This window comes from Haliaeetus leucocephalus, unplaced genomic scaffold, assembly GCF_000737465.1.
Source record: "Haliaeetus leucocephalus isolate CR32 unplaced genomic scaffold, Haliaeetus_leucocephalus-4.0 Scaffold339, whole genome shotgun sequence".
NCBI lineage: Eukaryota > Metazoa > Chordata > Aves > Accipitriformes > Accipitridae > Haliaeetus > Haliaeetus leucocephalus.
Window position 1 is genome coordinate 761,292 of NW_010972775.1, and position 12,240 is coordinate 773,531.

At 62.9% G+C, this 12,240-nt stretch overlaps 1 protein-coding gene across 1 annotated transcript in view; it reads right to left on the reverse strand.

Annotated features, from left to right (window-relative positions):
* Positions 1–1,305: 1,305 nt before the first annotated feature.
* Positions 1,306–12,240, reverse strand: part of AP3B2 (adaptor-related protein complex 3, beta 2 subunit) — an 11,412-nt gene continuing 477 nt past the window's right edge. Inside the window, exons 2-27 of the mRNA XM_010571561.1 lie at positions 10,246–10,321; positions 10,050–10,124; positions 9,819–9,914; positions 9,572–9,732; positions 9,364–9,430; positions 8,248–8,430; positions 7,966–8,142; positions 7,631–7,728; positions 7,281–7,335; positions 7,062–7,133; positions 6,835–6,897; positions 6,481–6,613; positions 6,289–6,398; positions 6,037–6,213; positions 5,766–5,952; positions 5,546–5,664; positions 5,205–5,316; positions 4,698–4,896; positions 4,457–4,616; positions 4,307–4,367; positions 3,793–3,899; positions 3,454–3,685; positions 3,265–3,349; positions 2,538–2,635; positions 1,689–1,827; positions 1,306–1,456 (exon numbers count right to left, since the gene is read on the reverse strand). Of these exons, the coding sequence (XP_010569863.1) occupies positions 1,306–1,456; positions 1,689–1,827; positions 2,538–2,635; positions 3,265–3,349; positions 3,454–3,685; positions 3,793–3,899; positions 4,307–4,367; positions 4,457–4,616; positions 4,698–4,896; positions 5,205–5,316; positions 5,546–5,664; positions 5,766–5,952; positions 6,037–6,213; positions 6,289–6,398; positions 6,481–6,613; positions 6,835–6,897; positions 7,062–7,133; positions 7,281–7,335; positions 7,631–7,728; positions 7,966–8,142; positions 8,248–8,430; positions 9,364–9,430; positions 9,572–9,732; positions 9,819–9,914; positions 10,050–10,124; positions 10,246–10,321 (3,193 nt within the window). The remainder of the gene's footprint in view (positions 1,457–1,688; positions 1,828–2,537; positions 2,636–3,264; positions 3,350–3,453; positions 3,686–3,792; positions 3,900–4,306; positions 4,368–4,456; positions 4,617–4,697; positions 4,897–5,204; positions 5,317–5,545; positions 5,665–5,765; positions 5,953–6,036; positions 6,214–6,288; positions 6,399–6,480; positions 6,614–6,834; positions 6,898–7,061; positions 7,134–7,280; positions 7,336–7,630; positions 7,729–7,965; positions 8,143–8,247; positions 8,431–9,363; positions 9,431–9,571; positions 9,733–9,818; positions 9,915–10,049; positions 10,125–10,245; positions 10,322–12,240) is intronic.

Below are 12,240 nucleotides of genomic sequence, written 5' to 3' on the forward strand. Positions count from 1 at the left end.
CGGGGCCGCCTCAGTGGCTGTGGTGTTTGTGCCCCCTGTGAGAGGAATGGGACACCCAAGGGGTTAAAACAGCTTCCCCCCCCCCCCAAAGGGAATGGGGTGGTGGTGGGGCTGCTGGCTCCCAGCTTCAGCCCCGCCATGGGCACAGGGCAGTGCTGAGCGCTCCGGCTCTGGCCTCGGTCGGTGGGGAAATGGGATTTTTCCCTGTGGGAACAAGCGCTTGACGCCCAGCAGTTGGTGGTGCTACTGCTCTGGCCGGCGTTTCCTCACCCATCAAAAAAATAAAAGGTGATTTTATCCCATCTCCTAACCAGGTGCCGGAAAAAGCAGAAAGCCCCTCACCCTTTTTGCAGCAGCAGAAGGGGTTGGAGTTGAGGCGATTTGAGGCCTAGACCTTCCTGCGCGTCCTTTGCTCATCCTCTCCTTCCAGTGCTAGGCCTGGCTCCCCGCTGGGCTGCAGCTTTGGAACGGGAGAGCCAGGGCTCTCTTAAATCCCACCCAGCCCGTGCTGGGAGGAGAGATCTTGATAAAGAGTCAGATTTCCTTTTTTTTTTTTTTTTTCCAGTTTGGAGATGAAAAGCCTCCCAGAGCTGGCCCCAGGAATCCCTCCAGTGACACTGCAGAATAGACCCAGTCCTGACGTAGCAGGTATTTTTGCGGTCAAAGCACAAGCAATTCTGCTTTGAATAAATAGCTGGAAGCCTCCCAGGACTCCTTGGATCCTTGGTCAGGACCGAATGCCTCCCACCCTCCACCAAGCCTCGGGGGTTTTACCCTGAACCTGTGTGTCAGTGCCGGGTTTTCTCCAAGAGCCAGCAGCCACCCAATTCAATCAGTGCCACCCCCAGTTGCCTAAGGGATGGCTGGTCCCCTGATGTCCCCTGTGGCTGCCCTGGGGAGGCTGGTAGAGCCCGGTGTGGGGGCATTTGGGGCTGTGCCCACAGAGCAGAAGAGGGGAAGGGAGCAGGTTCAAGAAGAGCTTTATTGGGAGATCCTGGCCATAATAAACAGGGGTTACACTGGGAGACGGAGGCGAGGGGCTGGGGGCTGGAGGCACACTGTGCTCCCGTGGGGGCTGGAGCTGCTGCCGCCCCTCTGAGCGGGACATCGCCCTGCGTCCCATCCACCCCGTCCCACTCCTTCCTCCCTGCGGCGAAGACGGCCTGGGGATCGCTACCTTCCACCCCTCTGGGCATCGGTGCAGGGAATAACCCAGCAGAAATAGGGGCAGGGAGCATTGTGGGGAGCAGTGTGGGGCAGAGGGGGATGGGAGGGCAGGGCTGTGGGTGCGGCGGGGCCCGGCCGTCACTGCGCCAGTGCCTGGACGATGTCCTTCACCAGCATGGTGCCGATAACCATCTTCTCGCTGTTTACAGTCAGCTGGGCCATGGCGCCCTCCCGTCGCTCCAGGGTGATGAGCACCAGGCTCCCGCTTGTCACCGTCTTGGCTGCGAACCTGCCCGCAGGCAAACACAGGGTTTCAGGGAAAGCTGTCCCCTTGTCACCTTCCCATCCCCCAGGATGCTCCAGTGGGGACTGGCGAGGTGTTTGCTGCCCACGGTCACTGTCACGTGTTGGTTCATGCGGGCTCCTTGTCCTAAAGGAAGCCCTGAGTGTCCCCGCTGTGATTCGGGTGAGACTGGAGGGGTGACAGTGCCCGCCTGGTCTTGGTGTGGGGGTCCAACTACCTGTACTCGTTGTCGGCACCGCAGGGCACGCGGCCCACATTGGCAGCCGATGTCACTTGCTGGACGATGGTGTGGTCGCTCCGGCATTTCTCGGACAGCGTCAGCTTCTCTGTGATCTCGCTCATGCCTGTCAGCTTCCCTGGAGCGGGCAGCAGAGGCACCTGCTTGTCTCCTGGCCATGTCCCTGCTGGGCCCCGTTTTGCCCTCCCCAAACCAAGCCCCTCCAGCTGCCAGCTGCCTGCATCCGGATCCCCCACAACATCCTGAACTGGCTGCCCTGCTTGCTCCTCTCCAGCCCGGCAGAGATGGATTCAGGAAAATCCTTCTTCCACAACCCTTCCTGGGCTCATCCCCATGTGCCTGCCTGGTGGCAGCAGCCACATCCCTGGGGACGGGCTCCTCAGGTCACTGGCAGCGATGGGGCCAGGTGCTGCAGGGCACTGAGCACCCGCTGCTCAGTGCAGACCCCCATCTGGAGGGCCAGGGTGGGGATGCTGCTGCTCCACAAGCATGGGGACACGGGGCCGGGGTGTCCCCATCACTCACCGGACACACTGCTGGGAGCTCCAGGGCTGGCACGAGCCCTCCATACTGCACAGGGACCCAGCAGGGCCACCCCGGCACCAGGGTGGTGACCCCAACCCGCAGGCTGCGGGGTGCAGGAGGGGGATGAGGAGAACAGAGCTAGTCTAGGGGCCTGCCAAGCAGCCACTTACCCTCGCCCGGCCGCGTGAGGTGCTCTAGGGCCACGGCAAGGGCGGCAGAGGGGACAAAATGGGGGGTGAGCGTCGGTGCTGGGGCAGTGGGTGCCCATGCACTGCCCTGTCCCTGCCCCTGTCCCCCACTCACCCTGCTCCTTCTTGAACTCGTTCTCGCTCATGAAGACGGGGGCCATGAGCTCCCCCACGGGTGGCTGGATGGAGACGTAGAAGTGGCGCGTGTGGGTGCTGGGGAGACAGGCAGGTGAGGGGGGGGCACATGCTCAAAATGTTTCCCCCCACCCAGTGTCCGGCTTCCTGTCCCTGCCTTGGGCAGGGGGTGGCTGGAGGGAAACTGAGGCACAAAAGACCTCGGGAATAGGGGGAACCAGTCAGGCTGGACCTGGGGCTGCTGCCACCTCCTTGTCCCCTGCAGGGAGCCCAGTGCCTTTCCTGCTGTTCCCCGACAACCCCATGCCCATCCCAGTGTCCCCACTCCCCTGGAAGGACCCTGGTGCCTGTTCTGCTGTCCCCTATCCCCTGCAGGGACCCAGCCCCACTGTCCCCTGGGGCACCCCATGGCCTCTCCTGCCATCCTCCATCCCCTGGAAGGATGTTGCTGCCTGTCTAGCTGTCCCCAGTGCCCTGGAGCACCCCATACCCTGCCCTGCTGTCCCTTGTCCTGCTGTCACCTGTCCCCTGCTGCCCCAAGTCCCCTGCTGCCCCAAGTCCCCTGGAGAAATGTCAGTGCACATCCCACTTTCCCCATCCCCTGGAGCACCTGTGTCCTGCTCTGCTGTCCCCTATCTCTGGAGCACCCTGTGCTGTCCCCATCCCCTGGGACACCCGTCCTGTCCTGCCCGGCGCTGGGTGCTCACCACAGCTGGAAGTTGGCCGCCTGGGTGGAGTCGCAGAAGTCGATGCCCATCACCACACTGGCCATGTCCCCGGGCGCCAGGCGCTCTGAAACCACAAGGCTGCCACCACGTCCCACGTCCCCTTCACCAGCCAACCCCTGTCCCTGTCCCCCCCAGGCAGCGTTGCGGCTGTGCGGTGCCGTGCCGTACCGATCTCGGGGAACTCCTGGATCCGCATGCCAGAGAGCGGCTTGGGCTCACTGACCCGTAGGCTCTTCACCTCAGCATCGGTGTTGTTGGAGATCTGGATCTGGACGGCCACCATGTGGGGGTCCCCCGGGAAGGGCCGGCGGCTGAAGCAGTACTCGACTGAGAGCCCCTCACCTGCCATGCGGTGCAGCAGCTCATAGGTCCTCACCGTGCCGAATGCCGGGCTCAGCAGCTGCAAGGGACCGAGGGACTGGCGTGGGCTGCCGAGCCCCTCCCTGTGGCCTCCGTGGGTGGCAGAGGTCCTGAGAACGCCCCAGGAAGGGCACTGGGGACACTTACGGCAGGTGCCAGGGAGGTGTCTGTGAGCGTGAGGCCCTCCAGGTCGGTCACCAGGCTGGTGGAGACGATGCTGCTGGAGGGGACGGGCTGGGGAGGAGGGGGGGTGACTGCAGGGTGTGGAGGGGTGGGGGGAAGAAAGGGTTAACAGAGCTCTGATGAGCCACAGCCCCCTGGGGACAACCCCAGTGGCATAGCCCCATGGGCACAGCCCTGGTGGCATAGCCCCGTGGGCACAGCCGCATGGGGACAGCCCTGGTGGCATAGCCCCGTGGGCACAGCCGCATGGGGACAATCCCACGGGCACAGCCCCAACAGGGACAGCCCCGCTAGCACAGCCACCTGTCCCACAGCCATCCTCTGGGGACAAGGACCACTCACCCCACCGGTCCCCGTCCCAACTCGGCAGCTCCCAAAGGACCCGTGGGGCCCTGACCCCACCAGGGCGGGTGCCCGTGCCTCAGTTTCCCCAGCACCACCACGATGGCCATCCCACACGCCCTGGGCAGCCACTCACAGTCATCCAGGTCGAGCAGGGAGATCTCCTTGGGGCCAGCCCTGCTGCTGCTGCTGGGGGGCTGCAAGGGGGCAGAGAGATGGGGGGCTGTGGTGTGAATGGAGGGTCTGGGGGTCCCTGCGCTGCCACCCAGCCCAGCCTGGCCCTCACCGCCTTCCTCCGCTTGGCCTCCGCGTCGGAGCCAGAGTCGGAGCCCGAGGAGCTGCTCTCAGAGCCACTGGCCTCCTCTGATGAGGTCTCAGCACGGCCCTTCCTCCCCTGCGGTGCCTTCTTCTTCTTGGCCTTCTTTGCCCCCTCCTCCTCTTCCTCACTGGGGCTGTAGGGAGAGTCTGGCTCAGGGGGGGCTGGGGTGGGGGTTTGGCTGGGGGCACCCCGCCTTCCCAGGGGGTACCTGCCCACACTCCCCGCGGCTGCCTTGCGGGAGCCTTCCTTCTCCTTCTTGGGCCTCTTCTCCCCCTCCTCCTCCTTGTCCTCCGACTGCTCCCCGCTGCCTTCCTCCTCCTCTTCCTCCTCCTCCTCCTCCTCACTGCTGGAGCTGGAGCTGCCGGAGCTGCTGCTGCTGCCGCTCTCCTCGCTGACAGACTCAGGCTCTGCGGGGGGCACAGCTCAGCCCTACTGCTGTGTCCCGTCCACATCCCCACAGCTCCCTGCTGCGTCCCACCGCATCCCCCCATCCTCCCACTGCATCCCGCTGTGTCCCCACAACCCCCACCACATCCCTGGTTCCCTCCACTGCATCCCTGTATCCCCCTGCCACGTTGCTACTGTGATGGCATGTCCCCTGCCTCAGGTCCCACCATGGTGGCACCTGCCTGATGTCCCTGCCACAGTGACCCCTGCCCAATGTCCCACCACAGCGGCCCCTGCCCCATGCCCTGCCATGCCACCGGGTCCTCACCGCTGTCTGCTGACTCCGTGGGCCCCGACTCGCCCTCTGAGTCGGAGTAGAAAGGTTTCTCCACCTTCTCCTTCCTCTTCTCCCGGCTGGTGCACTTGGTCCACTCAGGAACCTGCTGGCACAAGGTTGATGGAGCAGAGCCATCGCCCATGGGTGGGGGGACCCAAACAGCAGCCCTTGCTCCCCTCCTGTCCCCAAGCAGGTGTGTGGACACCAGGGAGGAGGCATGGGGCAGCTGAGCAGCACCTGGGCACCTTCTGGGGCTATCCCAAGACCTCAAGATGATGCCCCCACCTTGGGCCCCCCCCATGCACCCCAGCACCCTGGGGTGCTCCACGCACCTCCACGTTCCTCACGGAGGGGTCGGGGGCCTCGTCTGGCCAGTCAGGCAGCTCCTGGTAGCCCACAGCCTTGGCGTTGAGCAGGTGGGACAGGGAGCCCAGCTGGAAATGGTCCCGATCTACAGCAGGGTGAGACGTGGCAGCAGCTCGGGGACAGCCATGCAGCACCATGGCGACAGCTTGCCCTGCATCCCTATGCCCTGTGACCAGGGGTGGGTACCTTTGAAGGACGACTCCAAGATGGGAGCAGGTTTTTGGGCCAGGAAGAGCTTCTTGGCATACTTGTTGAGGGCCCCGCTCTTCTCGGTGGGCACGATGAGCTGGCGGATGAAGCGAGCCCGGTCACGGATGTCATAATTCTGGTCATACTTGGCCAAGTTGAGGACGTACTGGGTCAGCAGCTTGCTCTGTGCCAAAGGACGTGCTCAGGGCCAGCCTCTCCCTCCCTGGTGGGGAAACTGAGGCACGCCGTTGGGCCACGTCCCTAGTACCTGCTTGGAGTTGGTCAGGTAGAGCTTAGCTGCCAGATTGATGACCTGCAACTTGACGATGTCCTCCTCGTTGGTGAAGGACTTGGCCATCTTGCGCAGCACGTCAGGCGCGATCTTGGGCACGTGCTCGCAGTACTCGCCGATAAGCCACAAGATGCTGGCCCGTGCCATTGGTACCTGCAAAATGCCCCCAGGCACGTGGCACCACTGCCACTCTCCTGGTCCTGCGGGCCATGCAACGCCCTGACCCACCTGGATGTTGTCGGTGAGCTTGGCCATGTGCTTGATGATCTCGCTGTGCTGGGCCGGCTGCATCTGCAGCAGCTTTTTGATGACCACCACGGATTCGGCCACCACCAGCTCTGTGGGCAGAGACCCAGCCTCAGCAAGGTCCTGCCCCAAGAGTGATGGAGCCCCAGTTTCACTCCCACCATGTGCCCTCACCATCCCGGTTGGAGAGGAGCTGGACCAGGCCGTTGAGGCAGGTGTCCCGCACCTTCCCGATGTTGGTGGCACAGCGCCCGATGGCTTGGATGGTGGCCGCCACGAAGTCCTTGTCCATGCTGCGGATGTAGGTCTGTGCAGGTATGGGGACACACACATGACAAGTCATCCACATGCCAGTGCTGGGCATCCCCCCATGTGGTGGTCACATGTTGGGGCTCTTTGGAGCCACCCATTGGGTTGGCATGGCCTCAGCCCACTCCTCCTGGTGGGGGTCCCCTCCATGGTGGTGTTTTTGCACCCAGAGCCATGCCAGGGTGGTACCCCGGTGGCCTCAGTATGGCCATGGCATACCTGGAACTCCCGCAGGATGGTGGAGATGTTGGTCTCATTGGCCAGGTTGGTGAGGACCTCCAGCTGTGGGAAAGAAGAGATGGGCAGCATGGGGGCATGGTGCCAGGACACCAGGTCCTTGCTGTCCTCTCGTCCCCAGGACATGGAGGACAGCTGCCCTACACGGAAGGGCTCCATGGAGCCCCAAAACCACCAGTGATGGGTTCTGTTGGGTGTTTCCAGCTCACCTTGAGGATCTTGATCTGCGTGGGGTCCGTGGAGCGGATGTAGAAGCTCTTCAGGTAGGGCTCAAACATCCCCTGCATGCAGAGCCAGCGGTGTTAGTGCCATCCCTGCCCCCTCCTCGCTGAGACCACCCACAGGCAGCTGGCCCTGGTGACCCTTCTGGCTAGCCCTCATTCCACTCCAGAGTCAACAAATCCTCCCTCACCAAGGCTGAGACTCACCCGCCGTTTGATGGACATGGTGGCCACGTTCTGCAGCACAACATACTGCACCTCGCTGTGGGAACAAGGAGGGGACCACTATCACCAGGGCAGGGCTGGACCCCCCCCCCCAGCAAGTCCCTGTGAAGAGGGGGCAGGACCCACCACCAGGCTGGTGCCACCACGATGCTGCCACCCCATGCCTGGACTGGGCTGGGCCAAAAAGCCCTCTTTTTTGGCAATTTGCCCAAACCTGACATCCCTGCAGGGATGGGCTTTTGGGGGATCTCTCCCAGGGTCTTGGGGCTCCCCATGGGTCCCGCCAACTGGAGTGGCAGGGTAGGGACCACCGCAACCCAGGTGCCACAGACCTGTGACTCCGCAGGAGCCGCACCAGCGCCTTGGCAATGACGCCAACCTCCGCCTTGGGTGCCAGGTGGAAGTAGAGCTGTGCCACGGCCATCACCACCTGCGGGGACACACCTGAGTGTCACCCAGTGGGCACAGGGACACCCCGAGGGATGTCTGTGTCCCCCAGAGTCCCACCTAGCAGCACCTGGAGGAAGCCTGACCCTGGGGATGCCCATCTCTAGGTGTCCCTCAAGAAGCCCGGTGGCTCCTTGGCCGGTGGGGACATCATGAGCCCAGACTGATGGACACCACTGGTGGCCTTGGGGGATGGAGAGGGCTGGAGTGGGGGGCTCACCGCGGCATTGCGGCTCTGCAGCAGGGGCTTGGTGTTGCGCAGGAGCAGGCGGTGGTCGGGGTCCATGACGTAGGGCTTGCGCTTGGCCAACGAGGCCACCTCTGCCTTGGCATCCTTGGCATCCTCCTCCTCAGAGCCGTAGAAGGCCTTCTCGGCACTTTCCTCCAGCAAGGACTCCTGCTGGTAGGTGGGACGCCTTGCACCACCCCCCCCCCAACAGCACCCCCCTTTCACCCCACCTCCCTGGGGGCTTCCAGGGCACCCTGAGGATCCCGCACTCACATTCTGGTTGGGGCTGAGGAACTGGGTGCGCGCATAGCGGGTCAGCATGTTGATGATGACCACCTGCCCCCACTCCTCCACGTCGATGAGCAGGTTGCAGAGCTTGCGGTAGTTCTTGTGGATGAGGTCGATGCGCTCTGGGCAGACCTCCTCGAATGCCATCACCACGCTGCCGGCCACCAGCTGGGGAGGGAAAGCCCAAGGTGACTCATGGGGGTGGTGGCATCTTCATCATCATGCTGGCTTGATGGGGTTGGTGGCATCCCCATGAGGATGCTGGTTTGGTAGGGATGGTGGCATCCCCGGGAGAATGCTGTTTTGATGGGGATGGTGGCATCTCCGTGAGGATGCCATTTTGGTGAGGATGGTGGCATCTCCATGAGGATGCTGGGTCAGTAGGGATGGCTGCATCCCTGCGAGGATGCTCGATCAGTGGGCACGGTGGCATCCACGTGAGGAAGCTTGGTTGGCAGGGATGGCTGTATCCCTATGAGGATGCCAGCTCAGCGGGGACAGTAGCATCCTTGTGAAGATGCTGGTTTGGTGGGGATGGTGGCTTCCTCATGGGGATGCCGGCTCAGCGGAGATGGTGGGATCTCCATGAGGATGTTGGCCCACTGGGGACAGCGGCATCCCCACAAGGACACCAGCTCTGCAGGGAAGACTGCATTCCCATGAGAATGCTAATTTGGTGGAGATGTCTGCATCCCCGTGAGGATGCTGGATCAGTGAGGATGGTGGCATTCCTACGAAGATGCTGGCTTTGTGGGGACAGTGGCAACCCCACAAAGATGTTGGCTCTGGGCCTGGCTGCATCCCTGTGGGGATGTTGGATCAGTGGGGACGATGGCAACCCTATGAGGATGCCAGCCCTGCGGGGATAGCTGCATTGCTACAAGGACGCCATACCAGTGGGGATGGTAGCATCTCCATGAAGATGCTGGCTCGGTGGGGACAGCAGCATCACTGCAAGGATGCCAGCTCTACATGGATGGCTGCGTCCCCACAAGGACACCAATTTGGTGGGAACATCTGCATTCCCACAAGGACACTTGGGTCAGTGGGAATGGTGACATCCCCAGATTTAGGGGCAGGGGAGACACAGCATCCGCTCACCGTGGTCTTGTCTGCCAGCAGCTTCTCAATCACTTCGATGAGCTGGTCTTTCTGGTCCGAGTCGAGGCTGCGAGGGAAGAGCAGGGCAGGTGCGGCCGGACCAAATTCCTCCCCATCCCTGCCTATCCCTACCTGCACCAAGCAGCTGAGACTCTAGCACTGGACCCTTATTGGTACCCCCAAAATTAGTAGCCGACCCCCCAGTTACCTGTACAGCTTGGGAATGGCATGGGCAGCTGTCTTGCGCACGTACGGAGACATGTCCGAGGCGGCCTCCTTGATGGCCAACATCATGATGGGCACGATGATGGGCACGCGGATGCTGGAGAGGACTCGCAGGGCACTGGCACGGATCAGCTGGTTGGGGTCCTGTGGGAATATGTGGGGGGCTGCAGTGCAGCTGTGGGGGGCTCGCTGTCCCCCCAGACCTCTCCCAGGTCCCCAAACAAGCCCACCTTGAGTCCTCGCTGGAAGGTAGAAATGGAGAGCAGGGCCAGATCCTGCTGCTCCTCTGCGTAGCGCACCAAGTAGACATATACCAGCTTCTTCACCTGCAGGGTGAAGGTGGTGGTGCCACCTCAGAGCCCCCCAAAACCCAGCCCATCCCCAAAACCCTCCTGCAGGGGAGGTGCCAGACCCTGGGGACACCCATGGATGCCACCAGGGCCACCCAAGACCTTCCTCACCTCGATGTTCTTGCAGGCGACGTTTTTCACCACGGCTGGGAAGAGGTCGGAGGCGTTTTTACCCCGGGCAATCATCTAAGGGGTAAAGGAGCGGCATGACATGGGGCAGCTGGCACGACATGGCACAGCATGGCATGGCACAGCACGGCATGGCTTGGCACCAGCAGTGGTCCCCACTGGTGACAACAACACCCACCGCAACGATCCTCTTCATGGCCTCCAGCTTCAGCGAATCCTTGTTGCTATCAAGCATCTCCTTGAGGTCATCATGCCTGCACCACAATGGGGGGAGAAATCCCAATCTCCATTTTCAGCCATTTTTAACCATTTTTAGTGTTCTTTTTTTTTTGCTCCCTGCCTGCCATCAAGCTGGCAACCCAGCCCTTCACCATGCAATATTTATGGGGATAGGAGTTGGGTTACAGCTAGGTGAAAGAGGAGCCGGAGGGACCGGTGCGGTGCTGGTACCCAGCTCTGTCCCCATCCTGGGCACTGGGACGAGGACCTCGTCCCAGCCCAGCCGTGGTTGTCACCCTAGGATGTCCCCAAATCCCTTCCTAGGGAGCAGGCGCCCATCACCGGCTCCATCCCGGCCACCAGCCCAGCTTGGCTGTGTGTCCCTTGTCCCCTCATGGGCACGGTGGCATGGATATGCCAGCGTGTCCTGATGCAGAGCCCTTCCCCAGTCCCCTCCCTGGGCTGGGAAAATGCCACCAGCCTTTTATAAGGCTGGTTGTCACCACTGTCCACTTTTCTAAGGGACATCTGTCCCCACCAAACTGGGGGGACCTGCAAGGCTGCATCCACCCACAGCAGTGGGGTTGGCACCCATGGGACGATGCTCGGCCAGAGCCACTGTCACCAGAGGGTCTCATGGGGGGCTCCTTGGAGGGATCTTACCGCGGTGGTGGCCCAGTGCCGGTGGCTACCGCGGGCTCGGGGCCAGCAAGTGGCTGCAGCTCCTCAGCTCGCAGGGCGCTGTAGCAGGCAGGTTGTCCAGCCTCGGTGGCCAGCACCGGGCTCGTCACCTCCTCGGCTGCGTCACCACCCACCGATATTTTCGGCCAGCCGGCCGGCCCCGCTGGTAGCTGCTGCAGCAGCTTCTGCACTGGTGGCAGGGACAGCATGGCTTTGGCCGGAGGTGGTGGCCCTGAGGAGAGCTGTGGCCCTGCTCCTCCTCCCAGCACGGCCGGCTGAAACCTGATGCTGGGGTTGAGGTTGAGTTGCAGCCGCGATCGTGATGCCCTTCCCAGTGGACGAGGCCACACCAGGGTGTCACGTCCCAAGTGACACCCATCCTGCAGCTGTGGCTTGGGGACATCACAGGGACCTCCTTCCCTGAGTGCTTTGAGTGGCTCAATCCTGGCTGGGGACCCCATGGCATGGTGGGACACCCACCTCGTGGTGGGGTGGTGGGATGGGACACCTGTGGGTGTCCCACCTGGGTAGTGAGGTGGCACTTGGGGGGCATTTCTCTTGCCCCATGTGCCATGCATGGCTCATGGGGACGGTGAGAGATCTGTTGTGGCCACAAGGGGACAGGCTTTGGTGAAGGGCAGCATGCAGGTGGTGGGGACACCATCAGGGGTTCAGGGATGGGGTACCTGGCCAGACTGGGGGACACTGCCAGGGTGGTCAGGGCTGAGGGACACTGCCAGACGGGGGGGACAATGCCAGTGGGGCACGGCGGGGGGACACTGCCGGGAGGGCAGGGTGGGGGACACTGTCAGAGTGGGGGACACTGCAAGGGGTAGGAGGGGTGCCATTGCCAGACAGGGGGACACTGCTGCAGCATTAGGGAGGGGTCCAGGGATGGGGGACAGTGCCTGAATGGGGGATGCCACCACAGGGGACACACACACTGCCAGACTGAGGACACTGCCAGCAGGTCAGGGTGGGGGACACATCCAGAGTGGGGCACACTGCCAGGGCTGGGGGGACAAAGGGACCCCAAAAGTCCTGCAGCTCCAGGGACCCCCCCCCAACTTCCTCTGTGTCCCTGCCCACCCCCACCCCCCCCCGCAGCCTGCCCCACACGGGTGACATTTCTCAGCTCCCCCCACGCTGGGGACCTGGATGGGGGGGGGATGCCGTCACCGGAGAGCCACCGGAGCCAGCAGAGCCCAGGGCAGGGACAATGTGCCCGGGGTAACCCCAGCCCAGGGGTGCGGGGGGTGCAGTGGGGGTCCCC